At 41.7% G+C, this 17227-nt stretch overlaps 1 protein-coding gene across 7 annotated transcripts in view; it reads right to left on the bottom strand.

The window, feature by feature from the left end:
- The window catches only part of DENND1A (DENN domain containing 1A), a 363245-nt gene that overhangs the window by 176017 nt on the left and 170001 nt on the right, over positions 1 to 17227 (bottom strand). For all 7 annotated transcript variants that reach the window (XM_030535509.1, XM_030535510.1, XM_030535511.1 and 4 more), the window contains one exon: positions 9668 to 9778. In XM_030535509.1, the coding sequence (XP_030391369.1) occupies positions 9668 to 9778 (111 nt within the window). The remainder of the gene's footprint in view (positions 1 to 9667; positions 9779 to 17227) is intronic.

The raw sequence follows: 17227 nt of genomic DNA on the forward strand, positions 1-17227 counted from the left end.
TTCAAAACCCTTCTTTCCTGTTAACTTATTTAACTATATACCATGCTTTCCATGGATGGTGCATAGGGTTATTAAGAAAGAATCCATAGTAAACACTCACTGTATTGGTTCAGTTCCAATTCTTAAAAACGTTTTTCAGTAACGTGGGTTTGTCTGTCCTTGTGCTCGACTCCGTATGCCTGTTTCCCACCACATTTTATCAGTTTACCTGTTCTGTTCCTTATGCACCACTCAAAACAAGACTTTTAGGGAAAGCACTATTCTAATACTAAGAACTTTATATAGTGTTGAAATGTACAGTGCACTTGTAAAAACATACAATAAGACACACACTGCTCTCAAGAACTCACAATCTAACACAGCATTTCACAGCCAAAAGGGGTTTTAAAATTATGATTAGATTGTGATCTATATCACTGCCCTTGCATGTTGACCAGATCTTCAAGTATATGCATCTGCATTCATGTCTCTTGTGCTGCTGTGCACAGATTGGTAGGTTCATGATTATGGTAAAACACAGTTCTCCTTTGGAAACACAAGGACATTTTTTTAAATTACTAAATGGAGGAAACTACAGATTTGGAAGTTTGGTCCATATGCTTGACCAAAGCTCTTGGAGATGGAAACTGGAATAGAATAGAAAATGGGCTTTTAAGCAAGACTGATGTCCAGATACTATAAATACAGTTTTGACCAAAGAGTTTGGTTACTTTTTTCTGGACCCATTCACCCATCCACACTTACAGGTTGCAAAGTAACAGTGGTTTACCAATGACTCTATCAAAGTTTATTTTATGTTTGTGAACGCTGAGATAAATCTGTTAAAAAAATCTACATTTAGGGGCATATTCTTAGTAGTCCCACCAACACTAATGGAGATCAAGCAGCTACTGCATCATGCAATGAGCTGGGAATATATGTTTCTTAAACTAACACTTTGCATTTCGAAGTATCTATAATTTTGCTGGTAGACGAACATTAATCAATTTGAAAAGCAAAAGCTCATTGTTGATTTATTTTTAATTCTCTTTGAATCACTTGTAGGGGCATGTGAGGTTGGGTTTTTAAAAGCAGAGCTGTATTATCACCATTTGGGTGGTGTCAAAACCCTGTTTCAAGTAACAAAAATGACACAGATCCTATCTTCAGACTAATGTTTAATATTAATACTTCACTGTAACCTTTAATGCATTATGAAGTGGAATGTGAGGACAGTGAAGTCACTTGTCACTTATAAAACTGAGCTTTTGAAATGTCACATCATATCATCAGCTACTGATCCATGATTTACAGAGTCACATTTCTACATAGCCTGGAAGAATCCACTTACATTTATACTTTTGGCTGAAAAAAATACACAATTTAGACTGAAGGCAACATTGTACCAGACCAGCAAACACTACTAAAAATTGTTGAATTGGTTTAGAAAGGATATTTTAGTTATCGGAGTGCAAAGAATAAAATGTAAAGAAACGGTTTGGGGAAAAAAGTAATCTTTAAGAGCAATTTTTCTCCATTCTTTTAGGTAAATGTTTTATATTCTATCATTTATTTTTGTATTGATTCCAAAGCTATTCTAGAAACATTTTCATAAACTATTACTGAAGTGAATGCTAGAGAGACTTTACTTCTGTTAGATACTTCATGTACACAAAGTATACATAATTTGTTTAATATTGTTTTAAAAGCTAGTAATGAAAGATGTGCACATCTGAATTTGCATTTTAAATCATAAATTTCAGTGCAAGAAAATGATCCTATCAAAAATCACACTCAGGATATGTGTACACTGCATGCTTCTTTCGGCAACGTGCAGCATACATACCTGTATAGCCCTGCAAGCATAGATATAAGTAGCCGTGTAATTACTAAGGCATGGCGTAGGCAAATAAAGACACTTAAAGGGTGAGGTCTCATCTCGAGCACCCTACATGGTTCTCTCTTTCTCCAAGACATGCCTCCCTCTCTACACGGCTATTTTTAGCAATGTAGTATCCTGCTGCTTCTCACCTGCTGAAGCCTTTCCCTGCTACAGGAAAAGATTCCAGCAATGAGGAAAGGCTACGGCAGGGCAACGGCAGCAGGGAAAGGATCTACTGGGGGGAGGCAGCAGGGAAAAGTTTGGCCTTTCCCCACTGCTTCCTCCCTCAAGAATCTTCCCCTCCTGCAGCGAAGGGCTCCAGCAGCAGGGAGCTGCTGAAGCCTTTCCCGGGACCTCCCTTCTGCCAGAGCCTTTCACTAATGAGTAGCTACACACCACACTGCAGACATGGTGTGCTTTTCACTGCAACATGTAGCTACACTTACACCACATGCCACTGCCAGTGGTGTCGGATAGTACAGACATAGATTTAGCGGGAAAATAAGGAAGCCAATAAGTGTAAAATTTGCCTAAAGTAATTAGACATGATGAATATTCTTCAGAAAGCATTTATCAATCCTATGTAATGAGATTTTGCCCTCAAGCTTTTGAATATCTTAGGATCATAAACAAAACTACATCAGCTAGTTAAATTACAGCACCACACAAATCAGCACCTTATTCTACATGTTGTAAAACAAGACACTAACCGTGCAGTGATACATAATCCAAGTAAAAACTTTTTAAGAACTACTTAAAATGATCTAAATATTAGCATAACTAACAGCTAAAAAAAAAAAAGTATTAGAAAACAGGAGAAACTTGTAAAAAAAAAAAAAAAAGGCCATTCAAGAGTCCGAACATGGAGGAAACATCCCTATGTAAGCAGCTTGCCAGGGAAAGGAAGGAATGGAGGCATTTGGGGGCTGCAAAGCTTATCCTTACATCGGCTCTGACCTCTCAGTACCACAATGGGGTATTTGTGCGGTCCCAATGGGCTCTGTTATCACAGAAGGCTCCCGGAGCTGAAGAGCACCATTGCATGGGTGAGAGTACGCAAGCACCCTACAAACAGGAATATGGAGACGCTAACTTGACAAATGTGTAATGTACTATAACTTCATGCCACGCGTTAAAGCCCCACCACATAATTTCATTAAATTTTCTCTTTGATTCAAGTTAAAAAAACAAAAAGCCAGACATAATTCAAATGATACTGCTCTAGTGTGGTGTTAATTGTAAAAGCCTAAATGATATGAGGAGAGAATGCTGCATCTCATCTCCTGGTAGACAGTGTTAATTAAAACATCATAGCCACTGACATCAATTGAGTGAAACATACTGAGGAAGCAATGTCACCAAGACAAAACTGACTAACCTATGTCACTAACTGACTTCTAGTAATATATTCACACCTATATAAGAGAATATGGAAATATTTAGGAGAGAGATTACGCCACCATGCAGAGCTTATACCACTATGTTAACTTTACACAAATTTATATACTCTAACATTTAGGCACCATTCATTATCATCATGTTCCTATTATGCCTCTGGCATTTAGGGCAGTGACGAAGCTCCTCCACCCTTGTCTGTTTCTGGCAAGTCTTTCGGTGGTTCCCCAGCTGTGCCTCAGGCTTTTCAGCTCAGCTTCCACAGCTCTTTGCTATGTTGTTTTTTGGCGGCCTCGTTTTCACTTGCCTTCAGGTGTCCATCTTATTGCTATTTTGGTGATGGAATCAGTTTTCATCCAAAGCACATGGCCAAAGCACATACGGAGGATTTTTCTGAGGCAGATTGTATGAAATGAAGATAGTTTGGACATGTCATGCTTTCTTATTCCCTAGCATTCTGCACTATAAAGTGGTGTTGAAGTACGGGTAAATCTTGAGTTTGGTTTTGGTGTTGTATTTTGATGATTTCCAGACTGTATTTAAGCTCCTGAAGGTGTTCCTGGCTTTATTGATTTTGTTCTGGATGTCCTGGCAGGTTCCACCGTCCTGGCTGATGGTGCTGCCCAAGTATGTGAATGTTTCTACACTGATGAGAACATGATCCTCTATCCATACTGGTGATGGTGAGGCAATATTAGAGGTTATGTTAATGCCTCTTGGCATGTCTTCTGTGTATGCCACATTACCCAGTCAATGGCAATGTTGAAGAGGATTGCAGACATGACACACCCTTGATATACTCCTGTTTTGACTTCAAAACCGAGCTCACTGTGATCAACACTGCATGTAAAGTTGGAATAGAAGCTTTTGAAGATGTCCATTATATAGAAAGGAAATCCATATGCCCACAGAATGCACCATAAGCTGATGCTGTGAATGCTACCAAAAGCCTTCTCAAAGTCAATTAAGTTTATATTGAGTTGTCGTTGCTATTCTAAGCACTGTGCTATTATGTTTCATAAAGTGAAGATCTGGTCTGTGCATTCACGCCCTTACCAAAAACCAGCTTGCTCTTTTCTGAGAACGTTATCAACTACCTCCGATATATGCTGGACTGTGATCTTACCCAATATCTGGCTTGGCACAGATAAAAGGTGTGATACCATGCCAGTTATCACAATCACTAAGAGCTCTTTTCTTAGTCATTATTACATGAATTTAAAGGTGTATCAAAAGTCCCACAATAAAGAGGAACAAAGCTCTTAGACCCACCATTCAGTAAAGCTGGAAAAGCCCAACAGCTATGTAACAAGAGGAAAAACCCTATAGCTCTGCTTTTCAGCGGACACAGATATGACCAACAAGAGCATAAGAGAGGAAGGCATAAAAAAACTGCACAGAACACTGATCATGTTCTGTATCTTTACTCAGTGAGCTATTTTAACAAAGGTGTCCAAATGAGGCATTAAGCTAGAGTGTTTGGTTTTTAACTAACAGAGAAAGTTTGTCTATTGATAAATCCTTTGAAAATAGAGGGCAGGAAAAATTAAATATATTGCTGATGTAATAAATATTTGGAAGATAACAATGACCAATTTTCAGCAACACCAGCGACTTTACTGTTTTTAATCAGAAAGTGATGACTCATCCATGGCATGAGGACTGAAGAGAATTGTATTTCTTGTTACGAAGTGCCACAGAGGAGCATGGTAGGTGGTTGTTTCCACTAAGAGTTTTGTATAATGTAGGTGTAACAATGAACCAAAAAAACCTTCACATCAACACATTGGGGTTGGTTCTGACAGAAGCATCTGCAAGGAGACAGGCTGGAAATATCAAATTATTCCATGTAGACTTCTCAATTGGTTCCCGGCCAATAGGAGCTGCGGAGCTAGTGCTCAGGGTGGGGCATCGCACAGAGCTGCCTAGCTGCGCCTCTGCCTAGGAACAGCAGCGACAGGTCACTGCTTCTGGGGAGCTGCCCAGAGTGAATGCCTCCCCAGCTCCAACACCCTGAAACCCCTACTCTGCCCCAACCCCTTGCCCCTAACCCGCTCCCACACCCAAACTCCCACTCAGAGCCCATGCACCGGACCCCCTCCTGCACCCCGGCACCCTCTTAGTTAATCGGAATTTTTCACTTACCAGCACCCCCCATTCCCCAAACATGCTGGATAAAAAAGCTTTTACTGTAGTAAAGCAAATGCACAGCACAATTCCTGACTTGCACCATGAGACTGGAAAGTTCCCAAGCAAGAACCTCTATGTAATTTCCTAAGGTTCTGTGCATACCATGATTTTGATGTGTATTCTCCAAAGCATTAAGAGACGTCTGAAAAGAACTGTTTATGAAGTCTTTTTCATTTAAAAATCGCTTCAGCGAGCATCAATTTGATTATTTCCTATTATGATAATTTAAGATTTTAAAACTTAGCAACAAAAGATTAACTAAACATGATGGGCAATACTGAAGACACCTGAGGGTAAGCTGTCACTTATTTCTGAGATGTAATTCTACCTTCTATCTGGCATAAAACCAAATTGTACCACCCTGGGTAAACACCAGGAGTGCCCTTCAATTTTGCCAAAATAATGGTTCCTAAAGAAAGAGCTTAGTTGATGCAGAACTCATTTGATTAGTGACTGTTATACAGAACACAAGCTGTTAATAATAAGACAATCTGAGAAATGACAGACTGTCAAAGCTATAGGATTTCAGCAGGTTAAAATGAGAACAGTTCCACTACCTCAGTTCCCTACAGCAGCTGCAGGAGAAACATGCAAAAATACAGCCAGTTTAGACATATAAACTGATCACTGGCATAACTCACTTTTAAAATTTCACATTTAAAATGCAAAAGTTGTTGTGTACGTAAATGAATCAACAGAAGGGATTTTGTTATTCTTATTCAGAAAAATTAAAGACTGATGACAAATTATGGAGCAATTTCCAAATGTGTTTTGTTGCCTCTCTCTAGATGTCTCATTGTGTGCACATATTACTGTATTAAGATTGCAATGTGAGATTTAAAAATGCAATTTATACTGGAAACATCAAAACACCTTGAATATTTATAAGTCCAACCATTCTCAATTTACTCAAATTACCAGCATAACACTGAAAGGCATTTAAGAGGGCTCTGTGGAGGAGCAGGACTCCCACAGCAGGTTGTGGATGCAGGTTAAGATTGAGGTGCTTTGGCAAAGCTGTCAGAGGAAGTGGGATAGTGCTCATGGGAAGGAGGAGGTGGTGTCTTGCAAGGCAAGACTAAGGTGCTGGCAATCTAATTTCAAGGGGTGCTGACCAGGTGTGAGAGAGAAGCATGCACACCTCTTCACGGCACCATGACTGTCCATAGCCAGTTCTATTAGGCACACACTACCATTTTCATGAGTGCCACATTCACTTATTTTTAAAATATTGGAACTTAGAGAATGTATTTTAGTGCATTTTACTTTTATGAGATGGTCATGGACAGAACTGGCTGGCAAGCTCTTAACTCATAAAGAGGGACAGAATTTGCTATTTATGCCAGAAGAATGTTTCTTCTCTGCACGAATAGTTGCTTAAAGCTAAAAATATCCTGGTTGTGGATAAATTAACCCTAACAAAAAGTAACCAGGTGTGGGGACTTTTAGGAATTAGACCCAATTTGTGAATTTCTTCAAGAACCACCAGGCTGCTTACTTAGGCCTTCTTTTCTATATTCTATATTTATACTGCCTGTATTACAGCGAATAGTTATAATAATTTATTAGGGCAGGGATGTACGGGCAAGCAGTGCTGGAACTTAGAATACTGGCTAGAAGATATATTCCCACTTCCTCTCTTTCAGTTACAACATGCAAACACAAAGAGGCCTTTGCTATATGCATGCACTCAGTTTTATGCATTCTAGATTCATTTTGTCGTTGTATGAGGAATTAGATCACAAAATGAATAGTTAAAAATTCAGCTTGTGAATACTCAGTAAAATTCACAGTTCAGCATTTAGTGTTTTGAGGAGTGAATTATGTTGCTGGTTGAAAAAAAATCCATGCAAAATGGCAATAACTTTCCACAGGTTCAATGACAAACAATCTACACAAAATAATTAATAAGTTAGATCTCAGCATTCAGTTACCCCCAAATCTTATTTAACTTGCCAATATTAAGAGCTCTTCAATCATAATAAAAATTTCAAGAGACACTGTAGCACAAGATATTTCATTCCACTTTTAAGGTTTCTGCTTATTCTTCTCTACTTTACTTGATATTACATTTCAATCATAAGTGTTAAACAAATTAATTGCAAACAGTTCCAGTTTTAAAAAACAAGACACTGACTGTACTTTGAGAACTCTCACAGTTTGGTGAGTTTCCAGTTACAAGGTTCTGGCTTCTGCTGAGCACAGTTTGAAATAAAATAATGCAGCTTGCTGCTACTGCTGGATCACGCAGAGCCGAGTGTGCAGGCAAGGCATCCCTGGCTCTCGCCCAAGCCTTCAAACCTGTCCTAAACTGTCACTCCAATCTCAGCGCAGTTTGTATATATAGTTGGAAGATACAAATGTACAGTAAGGTGAATTCTCCTCCGGAAGAGCCAGATATGTTTTTATCTTGGACAGAAGCAAAGAAAGAGAAATAGGAGAAAGATGATAAGGAAGGAAAACACAAGCCTACTTGTGAAAGAGCTTATGAAGGAAAGCAAAGTGACAGGTAAGCAATGCTTCTTTCCAGCCTACCTTACCAGGGGTGGATCATGCCAACGAAGCACACAGAGTCTACAGTTGGGAGACCCTTACTTTACCTTGATGCTGCCCCATCCCCCTTCCAAATTTATAATACTATGTTTAATTCACTTTTCCCTAAACCAATCCCACCTCCTCCATGTCCACACAAACTGATATATATCCTTGACCTGGGTCTGTAGCTTCGCTCACTCTAACCCTACAGCAAAATCACAATGCTGGGTGTATATAAAAGTGCACTGAAGAATACATGGTATAGGTCTGTCTGTCTAACAGTTTTCTATAATGTCCATCATTGTAGTATTTAAGTGCTATTGGTTCTTTATGGGTTTTAGTCACTAAAGTTGTTAGAATGTCCCATAGATTACACTGAATCTTCTGATTTCATTTTCCTTTCTTAACTAGATAGATTATTATTTCTATCTGGAGATGGAATACAAACAGGGTTTGTTCTCTCCCCCTCCCCACCCCAAAATGTACAAGTTATTCTTTTATGGTTTTGGTATGTGTTGTTTCAGCTGTATTTTCTGGCAGTCTGCGATGCAGTTATAATCTTATACAATCAAAATCAGACCTTGAAGAGGCCAGATGATATCATACAAAATGGAAATAGGTGCTCTAACTTTAGAAAGAGTCTTTCAAGTATTTAGTCTACAGCATTAGAAGGCAATATTTAGTTGACCATCCTCTGTTTATCATTCATAAAGGAAAACAATCAATACCCATTTACAGAGCAAAGAGAACGAAAACTTAACATTTTCTTTTATACATAAAATCACGATCTTATTGACTGATAGAACTTCAAATGCATAATGCTAAACTTTGAACTAAATCAGGCTAGGTTTTTTGGTATTGATATGCAGCCATTTTTAGAAGAGACAGCACTTTGGAGTGCTCAGCAGCTTTCATCTTTCAGATGCTTGATGGAACCTAAGTAGCATTAAGCCTACATCTTATCAAACAAAATTGCAAAAAATATGGTTCTCTAACGTGTTAGAGCCCACCATCTGGGTTCATCAAGAGAAGGTCACCAGAAGTTCTGTTTGAAAGTATCATTTATCTATTTTTCTTTCAAATAAGTGCATGAAAAAGGGTTTCACTAACATGGTGTAAATGTTATTATACAGCATCCGTATCAAGAGAAAAACTTTTTCATTCGAACACTTGAAAGGCCAGAGAATCTCAGAAAAGTCATCTTTGCCACGGGATTTTCCACAGCCCAAGCACAGTAATAAATTTACTGGTTTTTTATATATACACACCTGATTTCTGGCTAAAAAAATTCTGCATATATACATACATACACATAGAATCTCACAGAATTTTTTTAGCCAGATATCAGGTATGTTGAATACATCCTGACAGCATACATTTACTTCTCTGTTCTGCAGTTCCCTGCTTTTATCTGCTTATGCCAATGTACATCATGACTGTATGGCTATTAATGATTCCAGTGATTTGCGATTATATCTCAGTATGCTGACCGTGCCTCATCTCTGCAGACTGGCCTTTTGTCATATTCATTTATACAATAAATCCAACTTTAGTACAATATTCCTGCCACCCTACAAACAGTTTTAAATCCGTGATTACACAAATTCTAGTTATCCCAGATGATCTCCAGCATGACTGGCACTTTTAAAAATTAATTGTCAAGAGAATATTCTGAAATTTACTTACAGTGCTCAGTTTACTACAGCAGATGAGGATGCGGCGTTCATAGAGCATACTAGCATAGAGATGCAGCATGTTGTTGACATCGACAGCTACAAAATACTCTGTCAGATTTCTCTAGGAAGAAAGATGAGAGAGTTTTTGAGAAAAACTTTATAAATACAAATATCTTCAGATAGAAGAGAACCTAAACGTCATCCTTCAATCAAACCACCACCAGAAAGTGACCTAGAGGAAGAAGGCAAGGGCTCAAATCTGGGGTGATTTTGCTGCTACAGCCTGGGCTTAGTTTTGTTATTTTTTAATTAACACTCCCAAATACTCAGATTTTAGGAAGTTACACGACTTAGTGTGATTTCACTCTCAACTCCTGCAACTTAAATATGGAATGAGGAGATTTTTTGTGAGGAAAACAGGTTCTCTTATGCACAGAAAATATATTCCTGAAACCTGACAGTAGCCATAAATTACAGCTACTGGAGATTTCTTATTCATTTAACTGAAATTAGCTGAGCATATAAAAATCTGCTAATGGCACAATTTACTCCAGAGCAACAGTGATAATGGGGAATATACCAGAAGCATTTAAAATACAATCAAAAGAAAAAAGAAAAAAAAAAGAAAAAGATTAAACTAATATTCAGCACGTATGTAGTATTTTGTGAACATTAATACTCACATCACCCTGGGAAGGGGAATCAGAAAGCATCCCTATACTAGAAATTGGGAAACTGAAGCAAAGGAGAGGGGAAGCATCTTCTGCAAGACCAGAGTGCGTCCATTTAAGAGAGAATTAGAACTCAAATGCCCAATTTCCAGTCTAGTGCTCAGCCTATGTATTTATTTTGGCTTATAGTACAACAATAAAGCACCCTATCTAACCTCTGCATGCTCACTAAGAATGTAACATACAGAATAAAACATCCGATACACCTCTAACACAAAACACAAAAAAGAAGGGCAGAGCCAAGGCTCCTTGGCCACTACCCCTCCATTGCAGTGTCTACTGCTGGATGTAGAGTGAATGGCAGAAGGGGAAGTTACTCATATTGTGCAATAAATGAAGTTCTTTGAGATATTTAAATCTGAAATTTCACAGTATAGTAATTGTAGGGGGAAAAAAGGAGTTGGCGGGGTCACAAGGTTATTGTAGAGAGAGAGTTGCGGTACTGCTACCCTTACTTATGTGCTGCTGCTGGCACTGGCAATATTTTGAGAGCTGGACAGCTAGAGAGTGACAGCTGCTAGTCGGGAGTCCAGCTCTGAAAGCAGAGGTGCCGCAAGCAGCAACACAGAAGGATGGCATTGTATGGTATTGTTACCCTTATTTCTGCACTGCTGCCTTCAGCAGCCACCACCTCTTTAGCTACCCAGCTCTGAAGGCAATGCAGAAGTAATGGCGGACTCCTAAAATAACCTTGTGACTGCTCTGCAACTCATTTTGGGCTCAGAACCTCCAATTTGAGAAACACTGGTCTCCCTTATGAAATCTGTATAGTATAGAGTAAAAGCACATAAAAGAACAGATTTCACAGCCTGAGACACATTTTTCATGGCCGTGAATTTGATAATGCCCTAGTGATAGCCACTAAGTGAACCCTGATGGAACTCTATATAATCCTGACTTTTTTGATACTAGCAGATAGTCAAGGATCATTGAGAGTAAAGAATGCATGGATGAAAGATGATGATAGTCACACCAGTGGTGAAACCTTTTTCTTTTCTGCAAGTAAGAATTACACGTAGATGCTTTCATACTATTTAATAACATCTACTGAACAGGAAGTCTCTATCCCCCAAAAAAGTTGAGTAACCAAGCCCAATTCCCAGGATGGGATGGACAGTTCAACCGGCATCTTGAGAGAGAAGACTGGGATTGGACAGAAAACTAATTCCCAGACAAATGGCAAGGTAAATCAGGTAAGGATACCAGACCTGTCAGGGCCACACTGGAACTATTAATATGATCTTGGCTTTGTCCTGCTTGATATTGTTTACCACCTTCAATATTAGGAGAGTAGATGGAAATGCATAGAGCAGGTTCCTTATCTATGAAATCAGGAAAGTATCTCCCCGAGAGTAAGGGCCAAACCCTCTCTCAAGCAAAATTGTTTGCACTTCCTGCTGGTAGTAGTGGCAAAGAGATCCACTTCTGGAAATCCTCAAGTCAGAAAAATGTGAGTGAGAGTCAGAGAGTCCAACTTCCCTTCATAATCAAGGGAGAAGTGTCTGCTGAGATTGTTAACTGGCATTTTGTAGGCCTGGAACATAAGCTGTTGAAGTGAGGATCTGACTGGCTATACATCAGTTCAATAGCTTTATTGCTTCAGTATAAAGGGTATCCTGGTGGATCTACTGATGTAGAACATCCAGGCTATGTTGTTCTGTCATGTCAAAACGTTTTTGATCCTTTTCATAAGGTGTAACTTAGCACAGTGAATAGGGGAATCCTGCACTGATATTTGGGAGTTGGAAGAGAACTGCTCCTTGTCTAAAGGAGGAGCTCTGCCCATCTCAGGGTGCTGGAGAACCGAACAGTGCCAGGAAATAGTTCAGTCTTGGTGACCATGTCACTTTCAGTACTGATCGATATACAGTAACCACTAGCAGAGGAGACTCTGGCTCATCTGAAAAAAGAAAGTCTCTGGAGTATCTGAATTCCTTTGGCACCGTGTGGGGTTGAGCTGGTACAGGGCAAGGTTCCACAGTCAGTACCAAGGATACAGACTGTTCTGGTCTTGTCTAATGGAAGTATACAGTACCAACAAAGATGGCTTGGAAGGAACAAAGATGGTAAGAGAAGCGTGGCATCTCTCCTATTCCGAGAACATGTTGGTGGCCAGCTTATATATGGAAGATACCAAAGGAGTTGTAGGTACTGCCCTTTTAGAAGTAGAGTGCTGAGACTCCTTCACTATAGTGCCCTCCCCCTGTGGTATAGAGGAGGGTCTTGATACTAAGGCATTTGATGCCTTTCATCTAAGATGAGCTCAGAGCCCCAGGTACAAGGTTCGTACCAGCAGGGCCTGGAGCCTCAGCAGTACCCAGCGCAAGACACAAGGTCTCCAGTGTGGGCTTACTTTGAGGAGACTGAGGCTTTCTTGAAGTGGGCTCTTTAAGAGGAGAATGAGTCCTCCAAGGTTCTCTCCTGAGCAGATCTGGGAGACCATGCAGATGTCAACAGGGCATTACGCTCACTCAAAGGCCAATGTCCAGCCAGCATCTCCTGCCTCAATGTGACACCAGATAGAGAGAATGCTCTATCATTAAGAGTCTAAGTTTTCTCTCCTAATTCTGCTTTTTAATGCTGAACAGACAGAACACTTTTGAGGAATGTGTGTTTCTCCCAAGCAGCAGATACACTAGGAATGCCCCTCACTGACTGGGATAGCTTCCTGGCAAGTGAGGCAACGTTTGAAAACTGCGGATCCTTGCCTACCCTGGGACAATGGGGATAACGAAAGAAAAGAGCACCACTAGGAGGGAAGGGATTACAAAAACAAACCCCTGCTACAATCAAAACTAAGTATAGAATTAATTTAAGTATAAGGAAAAGGAAAAAAAATTAGACTAAGGAATAACCTTGGTGTAGTGAAGCAGGCACGTTAGCGCTCCATCTCAGGCTGAGGTGGCTGAGAAGAAACTGAGGGCCATTCGCCTGCACAACCACATATATCCTCAGTATGGGACACGAGGATGTGTAGGCAGTGGTGAGCTGGAGCCGGTTCCCACGGGTTCCCAAGAACCGGCTGCTAAAATTAGACCTCCGTGGAGAACCGGTTGTTAAAAGGCCAGGGGGTGGGCAAAGAACTCTGGTCCGCGGACCGGACCCTCCTATTGCTTCCAGGATTCCCAGCTGGGGAGGCTGAGGCTCCCTCTGCCTTTCCCCCGCTTCCCCCCAGCTGCAGCGTGGCCAGCTGCTGGCATCAGCTGGGCAGCTCAGCTGAGCTCCGGAGTCGTCCTGCTGCTTTGAGCTGCGGGCAAGGTAAGGGGGGAGGGGGCTGCAAGCTCTAGGGCTGCCGGGGGGGGGGGGCGGCAAGTTGGGCAATTTGCCCCAGGCCCTGCAGGGGTCCCCAGCCCCACGAGTATGCCTCCGCCTGCCCCGGCCCCTCCCCCCCCCTTAAATCAGAACTTTTTATAGGGAGCCATTTGTTAAGATTTTGGCAGCTCATCACTGTGTGTAGGGTGCATTTCTGGGCACTACCACCAAAATTTTTTCCTCAAAGACACATGGGGCACAAGTGGAGCACCCATCAGGACACTACTCAAATAAAAACAGATCAGCTAGGGGCAGGGCTACTGCTACTAGCAGCCAAGGCACGATCCAGGCAGGTGCAGAGCTGAATCTCTGTGAATCCTTTCTGCAGAAACACCAACACAGCTCTTCTCAATGCTGCTGCTCAGGTTAAAGAGTGGCCATGCAAAATAACTAACTTACGCAACTCTGAGAAAGAAACAAGCTACATCATGCAGCTATATACCCAACTCCCTCTCCTCCCCATCCTAGAGGGCCATGCTCCCTTGCAGCAGGCACTCCCATCTGGGCAGCTCTGCCAGTGTTCCCGCCACACACTGCAGTGGGGAGAAGAACATGCTACTGTTTTACTAGAGTAGTGAAATGGCTCATGAATGACAGTGAGTAAAATATTACTCACCCTTACTCACACCTTACTCTGCAAGCCATCCCAACTGAAATCAACGGAGTACTAACTCACGAACCAAGGTGCTTCTCAGTCTGAGCAAGGGCTAGCAGAAACAGGCTCTTCATTAGCATTTAAAAGAAGTCTTGGGGTACGTCTACACTATGGGATTATTCCGATTTTACATAAACCAGTTTTATAAAACAGATTGTATAAAGTCGAGTGCACACGGCCACACTAAGCACATTAATTCGGCGGTGTGCGTCCATGGTCCGAGGCTAGCGTCGATTTCCGGAGCGTTGCACTGTGGGTAGCTATTCCGTAGCTATCCCATAGTTCCTGCAGTCTCCCCCGCCCCTTAGAATTCTGGGTTGAGAGCCCAGCGGTTGATGGGGCAAAAATCATTGTCGCGGGTGGTTCTGAGTAAATGTCATCAATCATTCCTTCCTCCGGGAAAGCAATGGCAGACAATCATTTCGTGCCCTTCTTCCCTGGATTGCCCTGGCAGACGCCATAGCACGGCAACCATGGAGCCCGTTCAGCTTTTTTTTTTTTTTACAGTCACTGTATGTGTACTGGATGCCGCGGACAAAGGCGATACTCCAGCGCTACACAGCAATTCATTTGCTTTTGCATGATAGCAGAGATGGTTACCAGTCGTTCTGTACTGTCTGCTGCCAGTGTAATCTGGCAATGAGATGATGGTTATCTGTCCTTCCGTGCTGTCTGCTGCTATCATGGGTGCCCCTGGCTGAGATCGGCCGGGGGCGCAAAAGCAAAACTGGGAATGACTCCCCGAGTCAATCCCTCCTTTATGGTTTCTAAAAATAGAGTCAGTCCTGCCTAGAATATGGGGCAAGTGTACTAGAGAACCAGTGTATCAGAGAGCACAGCTGCTCTGTGTCAGATCCCGCAGAAATGATGAGCTACGTGCCATTCACGGGGGATGCCCCTGCAACAACCCCACCCATTGCTTCCCTCCTCCCCCAACCCTCCTGAGCTACCGTGGCAGTGTCCCCCCCATTTGTGTCATGAAGTTATGAAGAATGCAGGAATAACAAACAGTGACTTGTTAGTGAGATAAAATGAGGGGGAGGCAGCCTCCCGGTGCTATGACAGTCCAGGCAGGACATTAAGCGGTGCGGGGGAGAGGAGCCCAGCATGCCACTGCTATGAGAGTCCGGGCAGTACAGAATCTTTTCTTTACACAGGAAAGGGAGGGGGCTGATGAAGCTCAGCCCCCAGTTGCTATGAGGAGGATGGTTACCAGCCGTTCTGTCCCATCTACTGGGAATGACCAGGCATCATTCCTATTTTTACCCAGGTGCCTCTGAGGCCAGCCAGGGGTATTCAGCAGTTATCAAGCACGGGCTGATGGTGACGACAGATAGCAGTCATATTGTACCGTCTGCCACCGGGGAGGGGAGAAGAGCGGATACTGCTCTTCACTGCTGCAGCATCGCGTCTACCAGCAGCATTCAGTAGACATAGGGTGACACTGAAAATAGTCAAACGATTTCTTTCCTTTTTCTTTCACATGGTGGGGGGAGGGAGTAAATTGATGAGCTATACCCTGAACCACGCTGGACAATGTGTTTGAACCTACAGGCATTGGGAGCTCAGCCAAGAATGCAAATACTTTTCCGAGACTGCTGGGGACTTAGGGATAGCTGGAGTCCTCAGTACCCCCTCCCTCCCTCCATGAGCATCCATTTGAGTCTCTGGCTTCCCGTTAAGCTTGTCACACAGCACTGTGTAGCCTGTAGATCTTTTTTTCAAACGCTTTGGCATTTCGTCTTCTGTAACGGAGCTCTGATAGAACAGATTTGTTTCCCCATACAGCGGTCAGATCCAGTTTCTCCCGCACGGTCCATGCTGGAGCTCTTTTTGGATTTGGGACTGCATTGCCACCCGTGCTGATCACAGCTCCACGCTGGGCAAACAGGAAATGAAAATCAAAATTTTGCAGGGCTTTTCCTGTTTACCTGGCCACTGCATCCGAGTTGAGATTGCTGTCCAGAGCAGTCACAGTGGTGCACTGTGGGATACCGCCCAGAGGCCAATACCGTCGATTTGCGGCCACACTAACCCTAATCCGATATGGTAATACCGATTTTAGCACTACTCCTGTCGTCGGGGAGGAGTACAGAAACCGATTTAAAGAGCCCTTTATATTGATATAAAGGGCCTCGTAGTGTGGACGATTACAGCGTTAAATCGGTTTAACGCTGCTAAAATCGGTTTAAACGCAAAGTGTAGACCAGGCCTTAGAATAGGAGGCTTCATCTGATTCAGGGCATATCAGAAAAGACCAAATCTGACTCAAAATAAACTGCTTGTGGATGTACTATAGGTTGCTGCAAGGTAAGGATGCATATTTATACAAAAAGCATATGTGATAAAGCAAAATTAAGACAAATCATTTATTTAAGTGGGATCTTAATCATCATAGAATAAAGCAGAACACAAAAAGCAGAAAGCAAATAGGATGTAGAAGCTTAAAGAAGCTCAGAAAGCCCATTAGCACTTTTGACAGATCCAAAGATAACTCTAAAACCACCAATACTTGGCCTGAGGAGTCTGCCAAGAAGCTTCATACTGTGCAAAAATATGTTCCACAGCTTGCCATCCAAATACAAAGAAAGAGCTAGAGACAAAAATTACGCCTGTTTTTTGGAGGATTTTTGTGGTGATTTTTTTAAAAATCAAATATTCAAAAATAAGCTCACTTTTGTTAGTAAGGAACAAAAAGGTATAAAGACATCATTCAGATCTCATTAGACCCCTTGTTATGGAAAACCTATGGCCATATACAGGTATATTTTTAAAAAACAACACATTTTGCCAAAACCCCATTAAACTGTCATGTACTTTTTCTGTATTTCTCGTCCCATCTGTGCTGATTAGCAAGATATTTGTGTCTAAA

This window comes from Gopherus evgoodei, chromosome 16 (assembly GCF_007399415.2).
Source record: "Gopherus evgoodei ecotype Sinaloan lineage chromosome 16, rGopEvg1_v1.p, whole genome shotgun sequence".
Lineage (NCBI taxonomy): Eukaryota > Metazoa > Chordata > Testudines > Testudinidae > Gopherus > Gopherus evgoodei.